Below are 12,838 nucleotides of genomic sequence, written 5' to 3'. Positions count from 1 at the left end.
CTACCACCTAGGCACCACATGGATTACTGTATTTATTTCCATTTCCATTTGGTCTTTGCCTGTGCTAGATTATAAACACTTGAGAGTCCAGATCAGTTCCGCCTTCACTGCTGTTCCCACCATAGCTGCTAGCTTAGAGTAGGAGTGACTGAATGAGCTGGTATCTGAAAACATCTTGTTGAATTTCCTAAGTTTGTGGTGCTCTGGGATTTCATATTGTTCCTATTCTGAAGTTATCTTTCATCCTCCATTCTTTCCTTTTGTGGTATGTTTTGTGGTTATAAATCTCTCCCACTGCCATTCAGATATACTCAGTGACAAGAAGCCGGGGTGGAGGGCCAAAATGTACTGGAATGTCTTGACCTCCTGTCTGGGATTTATCATAGCTTTCCTAGGAATTGTCCCTGATAGGTCCTCGCTGCCTTGCAAATACAGTTCAAGCTCTTTTGTGCAGCATTCAGGACCTTTCACAGGCTGACCCCATGAGCCCTCTCTGTCCTTACTTTCCACTCCTTTTTTATTGCACACGTCCTGCTCTAGCTTTAATGGTTTTCAAATCTACCATTAGAATCATCTGGGGATCTTTAAAATAATATACTGAAACCTGGGTTCTGCCCTCCAAGAGCGGGAGTTCTTTGGTCTGGGGTGAGGCCTGGGCGTTGGTGTTTGCGAAAGATCCACGGGTGATACCGGTGTAAAGCCAGGCCTGGAAACCATTGACCAGCTCAGCATTACCCTCAAAGTGTGATCTGCTCTAAGGGCTTGGAGAAGAAAGAGTTCTGCATGCAAGGGTGATTGGTACCGCATTTTCTGCACTCTCTGCACTCCTTTCTAAATACTTGTAACTGAGGCTATTCCATGAAAGGTCTGAGGTGTCCAACACCAGAGGAACCTGTTTAACTCTGTTTAAGCTCGGTGAGGCCATCTGGTCAGGGAGCTCTTTCCGTGTGTAATACCTGTTAATGACATCTGCAGAGGGCCTGTAGAAGCTGCTTTGGGCAATGCTGCTTCCAGCCATATCTCAGCTTTTAAGTCCGTTCTTTATTTCCTTGCTTTAATCATCTAATCCACATCAGACCCACACCCTGCCTCAGGCTTCTCTCAACCACCATTTTACCTTCTTTGGCACTTCATGAAATTCCTCTGCTTGTACTTATGTGCTCATCTCTGTCTCCCTCCCCTGCAGTGTGAACTCTGTGAAAGCGGGGACTCCTTTGTCTTGTTCACCCCTGTGTCTCTATCAGCACCTAAAGTAAGCCTGACAAATAGTACGTGCTTCATAAATATTTGTTGAATGGACAGAAAGGCAGCCATACATTTGTGGTTTTGGCTGTTTCTGAGGTACATGTTTAAATATTTAAACTGCCTGTACAATTTAATTAAAAGCAGCTTGAAATACATTTAAACAGTAACTAGAAATACAGGAACAAAAGGGGATGGTGGTAGTCTCTTACTCTTGTAAGTTTCTCAACCTATCTAGTAAAGTATTAAAAAGAAAAAACAAAAAGTAGATCTGAGCCAAACTGTAGAGATAATGCAATTTTTCTGATAGAGAGGCCTCAGTCTGTGGTGTGGGACTGTGGGACTTCTTTTTTCTTTTTTAATTTTTTAACCAGTGCCTCACAGGTGGCTTCTCCCGGCCTGGCCTGTGTGAGTCAATAAGAGCGTTTGGGTGAGGAATCATTGAGTGATGGTTGGACTCTTGTGTGGGATACACTGCACCAAGGACAAAAACAAAACCCCTTGGGAATTAGTATAGGCTATAGAAAAACCTCCCTGACAGAGAGTATTCCAACAGATTTGGCAGGGAAGATGGGAAGGGGATTTGCATATTTGAATCTACACATGGATCCCAGCAATTCTGGACTTTGTTTAGAAGGGAATGGCGTGTTCTTTGTAGGAGTCTTCATGCTGCAGCTGTGTCTGTGGCTCCCGAAGTCTGGCTCTGACTGTCCCAAGTTCTCAGTGCGGTTGGCATGGGTCAACTGCCCTGCATGTGTGGTAGTTTGTGTGTGACCTGCTGTACTTCAAAATTACAAGGAACTGCTCTTTTTAATTCCTGTGAGAACATGGATGGTAGTGCATGGCTCTGGCAAGGCCCTTCCTTGGGCTGTTAGTTATCACACTGGTTTACTCCAGAGAAATTATTGTGGAGATTTACCTTGATTCAGCATATGAGGTACTCCCTCATTGTGTCTCTAACAGATCCCCCAATTTGACCTGGTGAGGTCCTGGTCAGCAGTCTGGCGTGAGTAATCTCAGGAAGGAGGTTGAATGATACCGTCCTTATCATGATTCTAAAATACTATTTATTTATTTATTTATTTCTAAAATACCTTTTAAAACACATTTTCTGCCAAGGTTTCAGAATAGAAGTTTTAGTGATTTACTTAGCAGTCAGGAATTGTCCAGAGTGAATTTGCATTTCCTTTTTTTGCCCACTGTGGTTTCTTATTCTTTTTGAGCAGCATGGCTTCCTAAATGCCAGAAAAGGTGTACCTTGGGAAGGTAAACCAAATCAGAGTACAAGTAGGTCTTCCAGATGGATATTTCTTTCAGGTTGAAGTGCTCTATTCCCAAACAATTTTAGTGTGCTTACAAAAGATTTTAGAAGATTCCATCCACCTAACTGAACTGTGGTTGCTTCTGTTCATTCAGCAGATATTTCTGAGTGTCTTCTTAACCATACTGGGGGGCTGTAGACAGATCTCCGCCTTCCCTGAGCCTGTGTTCTGTAGAACCATGCTATTTAGGGTGCTATCTGTAGACCCATCGTGCCTCTGTCACTCTGGGTTTTGTAGATGTGTAAATTGTCAGGCCCCACTCCAGGCTGAGATTTTTAAGAAGACTCCTGGGTGATCAGTATGCACATTGAAGTTTGAGAAGCACTACTCTAATCCGTGTAAACAAAAACATGTGAGATGATTTTGGAGAAAGAACTAACAGGCTAGAGAATGACTGGGAGGAGTCAGAGGATGGGGCGTGAAGATGTCTGAGATGTCCATGGGCTGAAACCAAAGAGATGAATAAGGCAGCGAGACCCGGGAAGATTAGGCACAGGAGCTCTCCCTCAACCTTGCATGCTTTATTTCCCCCCAATTTTGGATGCTTTTCCACTTTTCTGCTCTCGGCCAGGTGGGGATCACAAACTCAACTTGGCTGCTCTCCCTGGACCTGATTGGTAGTGGCAGTGTTTGCCAGAGCAGTATGAGTTCAAGCAGCAGAGGAACACAACTTTGGTTTTGATAGGAACTGGCTATTTTTCAGAGTGAGAAAACAGTCTGTGGGGATGGAAGGGTATCTTGACAGTGATGACTTCGAAGACTTGAAATTTTATGTGATTGAGAGGGAGGAAGGGGAAACCAGTAGAGGCCTGTACTAGAATTGAAAAGATGAGAGAAAAGGAAATGCTGAGGAATGTGGATGTAGAGGTAGATTTTCTGGAAAACGGAGAGAAGAAAACAGACAAAGTAGTCTGTAGCCTAATGTAAGAGGGTAGACTGAGAAACAGAGCATAGCTCTTAGTTTATAAAAGGGCAGTTTATTACTTTTCTTAGAGTTATGTATCCTTGATGAGAGTGTAAGGACCATTAGTGTTTTGATTTGTCTTACTAGTTTTATTCTAGTATCCAAAGTTCCTGTCTTTCGGTATTTCTCACATAAAATTTAATCACATAGATCATGTTGGGAAAAATTAAGGTAGATGATCTTCACCTTCTGTGGTTATAAGGAATATTTGCCCCCTCTGCTTTTGCGAAGTATGGAAATGCTTAATTGTAAATCAGCATCCCAAGGCACCAGTACACTTTATGTCAGTAGGAAAGAGTAAGGTGAAAACAGCTTGAGAGATTGATTGATTGATTGATTGATTCAGAGACCAGAGGAGAGAGAAAAGAGAGTATTTAAACACATATTTGGAGCAGTATTTAAACACAATAACCAGAGCCCAGAGAGTAGTTAGCAGGCCTTGCTGTGACACACTGGCCCTGAAGCAATGAGCATTTGCCTAGGTGTATTAGGACTCAGAGTAATCAGGTTCTCTGACCAGCTCCACTTTGTTCCATGAAAGCTGAAGTTAAGCTCACCAGAGAAAGTCATTTTCTTTCCCTACTTCTAACATCCCACTTTTCCCTCTCATCTTTTTTCCCCATTTTCCCTGTCCCTCTCCTGGTAGAGCTGAATATAATCATGATAACATTGGTTACAGTGTTTTTCAGACTTGAGAACTGAAATGATTTGACCTTGTAGGAATAATTGGATGTCTGGCACAATGATCGTCATTCTTAACCTTGATAATATATCACTCTCAACATTTGGAGCAGTATTTAAACACTAACCGGAGCCCAGAAGGTGTAGTAAGGATAATAGGCAACTATATGGGATTTCCCTTAAAGATCTTAGAAAGCTCAAGAGATGAGAAGAAAAGGCACTTTTTTCTAATCATGGCAAAAATGCTTCAGTAAAACACAGCTTTACTTTGGTGACAGATTGGAATAGTTTCATGAAATGTAGGAACCATGATACTCTTCAGGAAAGGCATTGCCCTGTGTATTCTTGCACTAGCACCTGTATATCTCATTAGAACAAACAAATGGTGTACTTTAGTATATGCAATAAACTGAATTGCATACTAGGTACTTTATAGCATACTTTGCACTCAGTAAATTAGTGTAGATATGAGTTCAGAACACAAAGCAGATTGACATTGCCTTGAGGTATTACTGCCTGTAGAATCATTGCTTTAGTTCAACTCCCTAGGGGAGGCAGGGTTTGTTTGGGGACTAAAAATTGGTAGAATATTGGCACTTTCATATCATTCAAGACTAATTGAGTACTAGATAGTACCTGTTGTTAGAGGAAGTGGGATGATGAGAGCTTTTATTTAAAAAAAAATTTTTTTAAAAGATTTTATTTATTCGTAAGAGACAGAGAGAGGGAGAGAGATAGAGGCGGAGACACAGGCGGAGTGGGGGGGAGCAGGCTCCATGCAGGGAGCCCGACATGGGACTCGATCCCTATCTCCAGGATCACGCCCTGGACTGAAGGGGGCGCTAAACCGCTGAGCCCCCCAGGCTGCCCGATGAGAGCTTTTAAAAGTCTTAATACTTGTAAAAAAAAAAAAAAAAAAAGTCTTATTAGTTTGTATCAGTCCCTTACGGAAACTGATAGATGTTTTATTAAATTGATTCTCACAATGTTATCGCTTCATTTATTGCTTTATTAAGCAATATAAAATATTTTGTGCAAAATCAGTACCTGAACTAAAATAAAACGTAGGCCTCTGGTTTACCAGCTTGTCAGCAGTGCTGACAGTACCTCTGATCTAAATCTGTATGCCTTATTCCAATTTTGCTTTTTTTAATAGAAAAATTAGTTTTTCCATTATAATTAGTTTTACATATTCTTATCTCTTTTGTAAAGTTGAATTTTGATGACAGGATAAAAACTGAGTTTTCAGAGAAATAATACTACTTTTTTCCTTCGGTTTAGCCTGGATTTTTAGTAAATCGGAAAGAATTTCTCATTAGTCCTCTGAGTTTTTAATCTAGGGACAAGCAAGATCGGTTTCAGAATTTAATTTAGATCATTTCTTAGAAAATTTGGAACAGATCAATGAACAAATGAAGAGAATTTATTTTCTGTTTGAAATAAAAAATTACAATCTTTGATGGCCTAGAAGTAAAAGAAGGGTGAAGGAGAGGGTTGCAGGATTTCTTTGTACTTCAAAAAAAGATTTCAGATAGCATAAGAAGAAATTTCTCTTCACTTTTTAAAAGTGTTTTATATAATTGGTGAGTGTATGTTCTTGGTAAACACTTAATAAGATAGTCTCTTAAAAACATTTTTGGCAAAGAAACTGCTGTAGAAAGCAAATTAATTGTGAAATGTTATTCTTCAAGAATGTTTTTCTGAAACTAATTGTTTGTGTTTTGTTGTTGTTTTCTGGTTGGCTGCTAAAATGGTTTCCTAATAATGTTTTGTTATTCTGTTTTATTTCAACCATACTGTGTAGTAGTGTTGCTCCTATTTTCATGAGAGACTAAAACTCCCAAGAAATGTTTTTTAAACCAATAATTGCTTTTGATACATCTCTTTGATTACTAAAATAAAGTTATCTGTAATTTCTCTCAAGTTTATTATGTCATAAAAATAAAATTTGTTTAATTTTTTAAGGAAATCATAGGCGGAAGTAATCTAAATAAAAATTAGATTTTTGTTATATTACAACTATTTGAGAGGATGTAATTTAATTCAAGTGTAGGCTTAACTAGTTTTTTTGTCTTAAATGACTAATGTAATTTGTTATAAGTGATAAAGAAAATATGTATTTGATATTGTGTTCTTCATTATTTGTTACTTTTTTAATCTAATGATTGAATTGTGGTATTCTTTTCAATGCATGATGTTGCTTTCCCGTGATGCAAGGTAGTTAATACATTTTCCACCAGTTCTTGAGTTGGAGTATGAAGAAAAAAAGGGATGAAAGCTGCTTCCTTCTGTTTTTTTCTGTTCCATTACCAACTGGTCATGCCACTAGGCCACTGGCCATCTCCATTTTGGAGGTAGTTAGCCTGTCAGCATTCACATGCCAAGTGTTGAGTGCACAGCCAACGTGTTTTCATAGAATGCCTTTTTCTAAAATATTTGCCCAGTTTGTGTGTGTGTGTGTGTAGGGATGGTCATTTATTGGTTCTTTTTATTGGAGAGTGGCATAAGGTGGGAAATTACAGGAGGAGGAAATCGAGTGGTAATGAATTGAGGGTAGGAAAATATGTGTGAAACTTTTAAATGACTGTCTTGATGGATAAAGGAAGACATAATAGAAGTATCAAAAATTGTTAATGGATTCGACAAACTGTGGCTGTAAAAACATTATTTTGTTATGTTTTGGCATGAACAGTTGTTCTTTTATTGGGAGTGTGAATGCTATTTTGGAACATCATGGGCATCTGAAGACAATAGTCTAGCAGTGTCCGCAAAACCTAGGAATCCCATGGTAACATCCAGCAGCCCTACCAGCAGCATTTCAGAATCTTGGCCTGTGTAAATGGGCTATCTGTGAATGTACTTGCTCAGGGATGCATGAGCCACATCACCTATAAATTTGATTGGAAGCTACAGCATTGGCATAGGCTGATGGATAGCAGATTAGAGCCCTGATTAACCATGTGATTCAAAGACTGGGAATATATTGTCTAAGCAAGATTCATCAGATGCAATCAGAATTTCAAGTGGTCAGATGAAATTCAAATGTGTATTGTGGCTTTTCCTCCCCTAGTGCTTTTACTCCTAGGTTGCCTTTTTTACCCCCGTCTCTTTCCCCAAAGCTGAAAAATACTTCTTTGATGAATCTGCTCCTTACCCTAAAGCTGTCTGTCTGTTATTCATCAGAAAGCAGGTCGCAGTTCAGTGAGCAGAAGAAAAGATTTTAATAGAAGCTGTGCCAAGGGCTGTAATGCATCATTTTAGGGCCCTAATTACATTACAATGACAAATATCAATGGTGACAACAGCAATAACCTACATCCTTTAATGGCTGTGCTGGAAAAGGAGTTTGGGCCCCACGCCATTAGATTAGACTCAGTTTCAAAACATAGGCCATTAGAAGTGTGTGTCCACAGTATTATTGGCTGATCACTGAAGCCCAGTGGAAAGGCCTGTAAATAAATGATGCCTCCCTAAAGCTGGGTCCTGTGGGACAAAAGAGGCAAAATTAGTTGACCATGGAAGCAGCAGTGTTTCCGAGGCAACTTTAGCTTTCAAAGTGAGGAATGACCTGCTTAATTTTATGAAATCACACACACATCCCACCCCCCTGCCTCCAATTAGCCTGACCATGAAAAATCCATTGGCATGACAACTTAAAGAAATTAAGAAGTCTTTTAAACAAAAGAAGATCTATAAAGAAAAAGTTTGCAGGATGCTCCCCTTTTTTCTGTTATTGTGTGTTAATATACATGAATAAATCGACTTGTTGACTTTTCGACATTTATTTTTAAGAAAATGCAGATCCCCTCCCCACCCCCCATAGTTGCTCAGACTTAAATAGCCTAGGTCGAAAATTGAAGTAGCCAAATAAATAACTCTTGGTCTTTATTTTGCCTGATGAGTAAGTTTCCTTACAGTAGTTTTTATTGCCTAGATTATGTAGGCAAACTAAAGAACTCAGTTTTCTTATGTGCCCACACATTTTTAAACCCTCCTAGCAAGGGACTATTTTATTTATGTAAACAACATAATGAGGAAAATATGCTTGGCAGATGGTTCTAAGCATTAGAATCATCAGTTTGGTCTGCCCCAAAGTGTCTCATTATCTTTTATTCTCTCCCCCTCCACCTCTCCCTACAAAAAGCTTAACAACCAAATGCCTTTGAGATGCAGTGCTTTGGGTCTGGTGATTGCTACTCTATTTTCTCAGCTCACACTGGAATTTCACCCATAACCACTGTGGTATGTCCGTCCAGGTGGAGAGTGGTTTGGTGATTCCCATTGCAGCTTTTCATGGTGGTTTAAGCATTCTTAAAGGATGGCTAAATGCTCCATGGGGCCAGTGCAGTAAATTAAATCAGGTCAGCACAGTTGGGGCCTTATTCATTTCCCGCGTTATTGGTGCTGCGTTTTTGTCCCTCCTGTTAGGAATGCAGACCAGGAGGGAAAGCTTAGGTTTGAAACTTCCTTTATGGTGAATTTGTGTTTTCTCTTAGCTGGCAAAGTTTTTAAGGTGCTGGCATTTAAAAGATTGCATAGCCGCAAAGTCAAAAGGGTTGCTGATGAAAGAAGGAAACCTAGATTGCACAAGGAGAATGTCGCTGTCATTCTGGTAATGACTTAGCAAGAAAAAGAGCATTTTTGTCCTCTTATAAAATGAGAAACTGACCCTGGATGGAATTTATTTTAAGAATGTCTCAGGAATAGTAATTGCTTTACATTTTCTGCCTCTCAACACTTCTTGCCTGTCCTTCACCCCATCCTATCATTTACAATCTAAGCTACTTTGCATGTATGTGTATAGAAAAACCATGCATTTTACATGTCCCACCCTGAAGGATATAAGGAGCCATCTGATAATACAAATTAAGATGAACATCAGCAAAGCTCTGGGTAGATTTTCAGAGAAAAGTTAGTGTGGTAGCATTTCTTTCTTTTTAAAATTTTTTTAACTTAATTATAGCATCCTATTGATAAGCAATTTCTAGACTTAAAAAAATATTAGAGAATAAACCATCTCTTATCTGGTTGCTGGGGCTTTGCACATGTGTGGTGTTCAAGAATAAGTTATGTTCCTAAGATTAGTTTCCATGCAAATACAGGTCCCTTTCTGCTAAGTACAGGAAAATTTTATGATGGTGGGACACATTTGGAAATTTTCATGATTGAAGAATATATTCTGTTCCCCCACAGTGTAGAACTAAGGATCTGAGTTAATCAACTTTTTTGGGGTTGGTTGGGTGCTATTCTTTTGGGAGAATGGGGGAGCAGGGGTGTGCCTTGTAGATAATGTGGATTCCTATGAAACAAAGGCCACAAATGTAGACTCCAATGAGTTACTAACTGAAAGAATTTGAGATGGAGGGAAGAACGTATCTTTACTATGAAAACTCCTGAAAACTTGAGGTTTTAGGAAAAACCACATTAGAATGAACAAGGGTCCTGTTGAAGGCTTTTGAAAACTGATTTCCAGTCATGAGAATTAAATTCCTTTTTATGTTGTCCTGGTGCTTGCAGGTTGACTTTTTAAGATGAATGCTGGTTAATAAATTGTGCTATTAATGTGGCACTGTTGTCACTGCCTCCTTTTAATGGGCTTGCTGATGAGAGTTTTCCTCTTCCTTAGGAAATAACGCCAGCCAGAATATAAAGTGTGTTTTAATATCATCCTGTTAATATTTCGGGAATTTGTAACCAGCTGACTGTTCTCTTTATTGCTTTCCTTTCCTTTTTTTTTTTTTTTTTTTTTATGCAGGCAGAGATTGTCAAGAGGCTGAATGCTATCTGTGCACAAGTCATTCCTTTCCTGTCCCAAGAGGTAAGGCAGTTGGTTTGAGGCGCTGGACTAGAAGGTGCCATTTTGGTGGTTTTGCAGAATAGGGATTATAGAACTGACTCTTTAGCCTTGTCAGGCTCTTGGTGTTTGTATGGCACATTTCTAAGATACAGTGTTCACATTCCAACTTCTACACCTTATTAACATTCAGTGGAATCTAATTGTGTTCATATAACGGAACATTTTCTAATGTGTGAAGCAAAATTCAATTGTTTAAATATTTTGCTGTCCTTGGACAATGTAGTGTTGCTCAGAATGATGACTGTTTTCCACAATGGCATCTAATAGGGTGGATTGAAATACTGCCCAGAAGGGTTCGCTCTACACTTTTGTCCCTGGACATTAAGAGTTGGCAGAAGACACCTCCATAGAAAGTGCTTTACATAGTTAACTACAAACTAATGTAACTTTTGGCTAGCTGCTTTAAAAAAGTTACTTACTACCTGATGAAGTCTTACCATTGTGCTTGCACTTGGAAAAAGATATGCAGTATGGACTCTGGACTCAGGCTCTGAGTACCACTGACTTTGCACGCACATTGCCGAGGCCTGTTGTGTAGTGCACCTGCTGCTGCTTGCTCAGCAGCAGTGGAAGCGTGTGCTGTCCGCAGACACACTCATGTTGGAATGAGAAAGTGCATTTCTAGTGCGTGGTGGCTTCCTCATGGCTTTTTCCCCTTATGTTTGCTCGCTTGCTTTCGGTCACAAAATTTAGGTGAAAGCACTAGAAAGAGATCATTTTTGCTTCTGAATTACTGAATACATCACTTGCTTAGGTAAGATCATCTGTGAGAGGGTAAGAAGCTAACTAATGAAATATTTGCATGTCTCAGCCATCGAGCATTGTGTCGTAGGCTAGAAGGCACTGAGTTACTTTCCTCCTCCCCTTCCCTTCTTTAGGTGTGCCATGGCACTGCTCTCCAAGAGAGCTGTCCATCTGCCTGGCCCTTCCTAGGTATGTGCTGATGATGTTAGCCTGCAACGAGTATTTGAGCAGGGGTGTGCCTCGTAGATAATGTGGATTCCTATGTGACTTCTTATTTGGTTTGAACTGAGTTAGACCTCGGTAACCATGGGTACCTTTCGTCAGATACATATCCCACTGAGGTGCTCATATTCACAAACCATGGACCTAAGTTAACATCCTGAATTCAAATGGTCTTCTGGACCACAAATAACAATAGATGAGTTGTCTTTCTCCCCCTTTAGCTATGACCACAAAACCACTACTCGCTATATCTCTATTTGCCTATTTCTGCTCAGGATTTGCTTGTGACTAGATTGGGCAGAGTGATGAGGGAGAGTAGAAAGGCCTGTTTGCATTTCTTTAGGAAGCATGGCCAATCCAGACCAGTGTGTGTTTCTTCTTAGTTGAAGCAGCTCTGCTTTATGGGGATAGAGGCTTGGGAAGAATGTGCGCATAACCCGCAGGGCTGTAACCATGCTGAGGTGTTACACCCCAAGGTAGATGGAGGAATTTGAACTATAACCGGGTATTTGCAGGCATAGACCCCTGTCTATAGTCACTGGTGTAGCTTAAAGCTCCCGTGGCATTTTTGCAGGATCTGTGGGGTTATATGCAGAAGTGGAAAGAGGTCTTGGGGGTGTTGGTAGAGCTGATTTACAAATTGGTTGTTTTCCCACCTGAGTTACATTGTTTGTATGAGCAAGCCCAGTAGGAAGAGAATGTGTAATGGTCGTGGTGCCGAACAAGACTGGACTGGAATGAATTAGCTAAGGAAGTTGTACCCCGCACAGTAAGGCCACGGGGAAATGCTCTTTTCGCTGCCTGAGGCTAGGAAGAGAGCCTGTGATCTCATCCCTTACTGTTTATTCCTCTAATACATTTGTTGGCATTTTAGTTGAAATCCTTGATTTGTGTGTAATGATTGACCTGTGTCGTGGTTTTCTAAATGCTAATTCTGTATATATCTTTTCTTCTGCTTACTTTGGATCTAATTGGCTCTTCTTTTTTTCAATTTTTTAATGTGTGTGTGTCTATCTTTTAATGTGTGGGCCATAGACATGTTTCTTCCTGTCCAATCCAGGCCTCTCTGATGTTTTGTGTCTGAGCATTGCCCACCTCATTTCATCTCCTGGGCATTCTGTGAGCATCAGACTCTTCGCTTCTATCCTGAGGCCAGATGGACCGTAATCTGGAGGGAGGGGAGGAGGCAGGTTATTAGAGGAAGATGAATTCTATTTCCTGTCTCTTCAGAGGCATGGAAAATCACTCTTGCATGGCTGCTAGCGTCACTCGGTGCCAGGACTGAAGGCTCTTAATCTGATCTTTTAACACCGGCTCTCTGTGTGACAGTCTCACTGCCAAAACGGCAGCTGTGGCATTAGAATTTATTTTAAAATGTTTTATTTAAAAATTAAATGATTGTATTTAGAAAAAAGAAAAACATTCCCTGAAGACTGGTACATAAGGTATAGGATAGTGGTGGGAGGGATTTTTTTGGGAGTTTGATAAGGAGAGGTGAATTCACATGCTTTGAGAGGTCCGTTGTTAATTTAGTCCCCGTGTGCTTATTAATGACCTGCTTAATGCTGCTTGGGGCTAGTATACCACATTTTCTAAAATTTAAAAATATACTGAGTGACAATTATTAAATAAATTTATTTTGAACTGCCAGGGTTTTTTTTTAAAGAAATAAGTTGTATAATTGTAGTTCAGAAGCATTTGAAGTGTGACTATGTATTGCCGGAAACAATCATAGGAAAAAATATATTCTTGGTAGATTTCACAAAAACATTTTTTAGAGTTATAGCCAATTTATATTTTAATGAT

The 12,838-nt window shown here is 39.8% G+C and overlaps 1 protein-coding gene across 12 annotated transcripts in view; it reads left to right on the top strand.

Moving 5' to 3' along the window:
• LOC112644677 (transducin-like enhancer protein 4) overlaps positions 1–12,838 on the top strand; it is a 142,472-nt gene that overhangs the window by 25,623 nt on the left and 104,011 nt on the right. For 8 of the 12 annotated variants that reach the window (XM_049091775.1, XM_049091767.1, XM_049116487.1 and 5 more), the window contains exon 5: positions 9,965–10,027. The exons of the other annotated variants lie outside the window; for them this stretch is intronic. In XM_049091775.1, coding sequence (XP_048947732.1) covers positions 9,965–10,027 — 63 coding nt within the window. The remainder of the gene's footprint in view (positions 1–9,964; positions 10,028–12,838) is intronic. 12 annotated transcript variants of the gene reach the window in all.

The sequence above is a fragment of the Canis lupus genome, chromosome 1 (genome assembly GCF_003254725.2).
Source record: "Canis lupus dingo isolate Sandy chromosome 1, ASM325472v2, whole genome shotgun sequence".
Taxonomy (NCBI): domain Eukaryota; kingdom Metazoa; phylum Chordata; class Mammalia; order Carnivora; family Canidae; genus Canis; species Canis lupus.
The sequence above is the reverse complement of the archived record's forward strand: the minus strand, read 5'-3'. Positions and strand labels throughout refer to the sequence as shown.